The sequence below is a fragment of the Melozone crissalis genome, unplaced genomic scaffold, assembly GCF_028551555.1.
Source record: "Melozone crissalis strain CALT ecotype California unplaced genomic scaffold, PUWL_Pcris_2 ptg000081l_1, whole genome shotgun sequence".
NCBI lineage: Eukaryota > Metazoa > Chordata > Aves > Passeriformes > Passerellidae > Melozone > Melozone crissalis.
This window is the reverse complement of record NW_026535858.1, coordinates 10,716,385-10,721,432: the sequence shown is the minus strand read 5'-3', so window position 1 is coordinate 10,721,432 and position 5,048 is coordinate 10,716,385. Positions and strand designations below refer to the sequence as shown.

Here is a 5,048-nt window from a genome sequence, read left to right as displayed (position 1 = left end):
GTTTGTGTTTGGGTGTCTGCAGGTGATTTTGGTGGTGTTCATTGTGGGGCTTCCAGCAGTCTTCTCTAATGGAAGGTATCCCTGTCCATGGCAGGGTGTTGGAGTGAAATGATCTCCGAGGTCCCTTCTAGCCCAAGCCATTCTGTGATTATTTCTCTTGCTACAAGAATTACCCCAATGTCCTGTCAGTGTTGATAGCTCAGCTTGTTGCAAACTGCAGGGATTTTTCCATGCTGGATATAGCTGGCATGCAGGCATATTCCAGTCAGCTGACAAGCCCTTTCCATCACAAGGCAAGCTGCGGATATTCAGGTGCAAAACCTCCTCCTCCTCTTTTAGCCTAACAATTCCATGAGGCATTAAATCTCACTAGAGCTGGCTCCCTCCTGCTATATAAAGTCCTGTCTTTCCAAACTTAGGGTTCCTGATGGGACGAGGGAGATAATGTTGGTATTTAGGGAGCAGACGGGAAGCGGAGCCGTCTGTCTGGGAAGCCGCCCCGGCCCCTCGAAGCGTAGGTGAGGCAGCACCAGCGCTGCGGAGGCCGAGGTAGGAAATTACTCAAGGTGTTGTGCGCTGGCAACAAAACACCGGTAGCTTAAAATGTTCTGTGGCTTTTATTTTCCCTTCGCAGCAGAGGGAAATAAGCACAAGAATAACCCACGAGGAGGCAGAGTCTGGGAAAAGCCTCCAGCTTGCCGTGCGGGAAAGCAGCAGCATCATCATCCACTTTGCCCCCCCGCTCCCCAACCCTGCGGAAGCCCTCGGCCAACGCCGGCGGGACCGGGGCTCCCGGCCGGGGCGGGGCGGGCCGGGGCTCAGCCCAAAACACCGCCGGGCCCGCCCCGCCCCGCGGCTTTAAAATGGCGGCGGCCGTGAGGGGGAGCTGGCAGAACGCAGCCATGGCGGCCGATCGAGTGTCTGTGGCTGTGCTGCTGGCGGCGGCCCTGCTCTTCTTCGCCGGCGTCGTGCGGGGCGCCGAGTTCCGCCCGCGGCTGGTGGGCGCCCCGCAGCCTATCGAGGACCCCGAGAACGATGAGGGGCTGGAGCGGGCTCTGCAGTTCGCCATGACGGCGTACAACAGGGCCAGCAACGACATGTACACCAGCCGGGTGGTGCGGATCATCAGCGCCCAGAGACAGGTGAGACACCGGCGGCGACACTCTCTGTTATGGGGCTGGGGGTGAGGCCGGCCGGATTCCTGTGGAGAAAGGGCAGAGCGCTGGCCCGGGGGCCTCGGCAAGCTGTCGGTTTTTTACCCGCAAAAGGTGGATAAAAGCTCTATTTTTATATCCTGGCTTCTCATAGTCTGAGTGACCTTGAGTGCTGCGCGCTGTGGAAGGAGCAAGTGGCTTCGCTGCGCTGCTCATGGGTTAACACATGTCTCTGTTTATTGCTGCTTTGTGGGACTTGTTTACTTGGATTTGGTTTCCTGTTCCTAAGGAGGTGCCAAGTGCTCTTTGGTGGAGGTTGCCACATCCAATTCCCTGTGTGCTTTCACAGTCTGTTTTCCATCATGTAACAGGATCGCTGCCTGCCTTGCTGCCAGGCTTCTCTCAGCAGAGAGCCCTTCCTTCCCCGTGTGCTGTGAGTAAAGCCGCCTCGCCTGCTTGTCTTGTTGCAGATCGTGGCTGGAGTCAAGTACATAATGGAAGTGGAGATTGCCCGGACAACCTGCACAAAGCCAGCAACTGATATCCAGCACTGTGCTTTCCACGAGGAGCCCCAGATGGCCAAGGTAAGGTCCAGGGCACAGCCTGCTGACCCCCACCCTTCCCCGTTTCCAGCCCTGTCCCGCTGGCTTCATACAGATGGCTGTGGTCAGTTCCCCTGTCTCCCTCAGCCGACATCAGAGACCTTATGCTTTTAGACTTAGCAAGGCAAAGCAAGCTGTGCCCTTGCAGAACTTGTCTTGCCAGTTGATGTCAGAGAAGGCAGGGCCTTTTGGCTGTTTTTTAATGATGCTTGGGCTGGAGCAGTGCATGTGTCTCAGTCCTCTTAAGAAGCAGTCGTGGTCTGGATCAGAAGGGTATGTGGAAGAAACTCTGTCAGGCCTACAGGCCTCCTGACTCTCAGTCCAGGCTCCTCAGAATTCTCATCTCTTCTTTCCCATGGTGATGTAAACATGCTTGGCATGCTTTCCTGTGGGACTTGTATTGCTGTGAATAGAGCTTTGGCCAAAACACTGCCCAAAACAAGCTCATCTCCCCATCTCCCTGTGCCCACCAAGCAGTTACACAGGCATTTTGTAATGAATACTTGAGCTTTTTGGGTGGGAGCACCAAATGTGTCTGCCTTCATCTGGCCTGAGGTTTTCCATAGTGCCTCATTCCTTCTGTTGATGGCAGCAACAGGGATGTATGTGCTCTTTGTTCCTGCATGTGTGAGAGGTGTAGCTGCACATAAGAGAAGCACAAAGCTGGTGTGTGCCATGATGGAAACTGCAATGATCTCTCACAAGTGGCTTAGCTGTGCCTGTGGGCTTATGTCTGAGTATTATCCATGCTGAAAGCTTTCCTGTGTGAGTGCATAAGGGAGATAACCTGATTGACAGCAGTGCTGACTGCTCAGCTTTATTTCTGAGGGTTTATTTAAGGGATGTGACTCGCTCTGAGCACAAGAATACTTGTCTGGAGAGAGCAAATGTAGAGAACCTCAGGAGTGAAGAACAGTTGTAAATGGCACTTATTTTCCTAACTACTTTTTTGTTTCTTTCCTTAGCACACCATCTGCAACTTTGTGGTGTTGAATGTTCCTTGGAGAAACCAAGTGGAGCTGCTGGAGAGCAAGTGTCAGTAAGCCTACCTAGATTCCAGCAGAGGCCAGCAGCCAGTTCAGATTGAAAAGAAAAAGGCAATAACACAGATGGAGATGGGCTTTATCAAAGCCTGTGACCTGGCTACTGATGTATGCTTGTGCTATGCAAATTAAACCATGTAACTTCACTTTTTAAAGCACAGTATGATCTCAACTTTTTCTTCTTTGGAATGACTATTTTAGAGCAGCTGTTTTGGTCTTCTACAGCTTTCCCAATTCACTCCAGTATCAGAATTCCTATTGAAACCTCTTGGTATCCATGTTAAGTGACTACTCTAAACATAAAAACTTAATTAATAATTGCCATGATGTGTGGTTTTCTTTGATCTTCTGCTGTCTGAGAGGGAGGGTTTGCTTTTAGTTGTCCCCTAAGAACGGGATGAGAAGGAATATTGGGTCCTGATCACAGAGGAGACAAACCATCCCTGCTTGTTCCTTAGCCTGGCCTCCAGTTTTGAGTAAAAAATGGAAGCTTAGCTGTTTTTGCTGGAGGAACTCTGCTTTGGAGAACTCCTGATCTTGGGAAGATTGGCTGGAGCTGTAATGATTTTGGGTGCTGGCTGCTGTACTGCTCTAAGGCTGTGAGGAAGGAGGAGGCTCCCCTTGATAAAATTGCATTTTCAGGTAGTAGGGAAAGTGCCAGGTCAAGAGAGAGCCTTGTGTGAAGGTGCTGAGGTGAACAATGGAGATACTTTTTTTTTCACAGTCCTGATTAGGTAGGAAATGCTCTATCTTGTGTTTTTGCTTTTCTATATTTCAAAGTAAAAAATACATTCCAGATTCTTTTCGGTGTGAATCTTACCCATGGATACAGTGAGTCCAGCTTGTGGGTTGTTCCTCCTCCTAAGGGAAATGCCGCTTCCCATCATTTGTTAGGGTTTGCCCGGCTTGCAGTGAACATTAGGCAACACCTTGGTTGATGTTGGGAGGATGAGCTGGTTGCCTGACACTAGAGATCTGCATCTGGGTTGTGCTCAGATCCAATAGGAATAAATCCCTGTTTTCCTTCCTTGTCACCCCATTCTCAGTGCCCTGCATGAAGGTGGCCTGGTTTTTCTTTGCCAGCCAGGTCAGTGACTCTGCACATTTCCCTCTGCTGACCCTGGAAATGCTGGGTCAGGCTGCTCAGGTGCCCTCAGGTGTCCTTCTCAGTCTCCTCAGTTCATACATGGTTATTCCCTGCCTTCCATCTGCGCAAGCACAAGGCAGTGGTGAAGGGTGAGTTTGCCTCTGTTAAACTTCTGTCCTCTTGGCTTGAGGGTGGGTAATTGCACAGGTCTCCTTCAAAGAGAGTCTAGGCTAGAAAGGAAGGTGCAGATAGACAAAATGAGGCATTTCTAGCACTTTGTTGTATTTATTGTTCAACAGCTCATGGGAAAAAGTGGCTGTGCCAGAGAAGATGAGAGTTTTAGTGTTAGGAGCTCCTGAATCTGGAGGTGCTGCATTTTCCTGTTGAAATGCCAGTGACTAAGGGCATGAATGAATGGCACAGATTACCCCAGCTCACAGACTGCTGAGTGTCAGCCTTGGTGATTATCCTACCTGGAGAAGTGCCAAAAAGAGCCTGACCTAATTTAAACACCTTCCGCTGTGCGCTGTGTTGCTTTGCATTTGCAGCAGCCTAAGAGCATTAGTGGAAGTTCCCCTGCCAAGAGCATTTTGCTTCTCAGGTCTTTTTGCTTGGCTTGGCTGGCAGTGGCTGGGCTAGCTGAACACTGAGCACTCATTTTTTAGCTGTATTCTCTGCCTGACTTTTTTAGATGTTGGTGTCAGATATGAACAGGTAACCAGGGAAGTGTTTGTTTCATGTAGTCTCTTTCTTACTTTGCTTTGCATCTCAAACATCAATTCTGGAGATATTCTCCCTGAAACTCAGTAGGGTCAGAGCTTTGCTGCTGCTACAGCTCAACAACCCAAGGCTTTTTCCTGGCTCTGGTTCTCAGGGACAGATTTAGGGCCAACCATGTGAGAAGTGTAGCTCTCCTTAGCAGTGCCTGCCCTTGCAGACCTGTGCTCACATGGACTTGTGGCTCCTAGCTCCTGGCTCATTGTTCCCTGCTCATGCTGCTCCCTGGGTTGTTGCCTGTGGGATCTCAGCACATCAGCCCTGATGTGCAGAGACATCGAGATAACCCTTGGGGGGCTCGGAGGTCCTGGAATGTTGCCAGAAGTGTCTGGTGGCTGGACTTTGATCCTGCACAGGAGATGACACCTGTATGAGGATGGGAGGA

The 5,048-nt window shown here is 50.6% G+C and overlaps 1 protein-coding gene across 1 annotated transcript; it reads left to right on the top strand.

Moving 5' to 3' along the window:
* Positions 1–849: 849 nt before the first annotated feature.
* CST3 (cystatin C) lies at positions 850–3,121 on the top strand. Its single transcript, XM_054290388.1, has 3 exons — positions 850–1,142; positions 1,625–1,738; positions 2,722–3,121. The coding sequence occupies exons 1-3, from the start codon at positions 864–866 to the stop codon at positions 2,797–2,799; spliced, it is 471 nt and encodes a 156-aa protein (XP_054146363.1). The 5' UTR covers positions 850–863; the 3' UTR covers positions 2,800–3,121.
* Positions 3,122–5,048: the final 1,927 nt, after the last annotated feature.

Bases quoted from the DNA above. Each gene is read 5' to 3' on its own strand.
- CST3 (XM_054290388.1), top strand. From the start codon at position 864: ATGGCGGCGGCCGTGAGGGGGAGCTGGCAGAACGCAGCCATGGCGGCC. The intron at 1,143-1,624 runs GTGAGACACCGG...GTCTTGTTGCAG, and splicing joins TCATCAGCGCCCAGAGACAG to ATCGTGGCTGGAGTCAAGTA. The intron at 1,739-2,721 runs GTAAGGTCCAGG...TTCTTTCCTTAG, and splicing joins AGGAGCCCCAGATGGCCAAG to CACACCATCTGCAACTTTGT.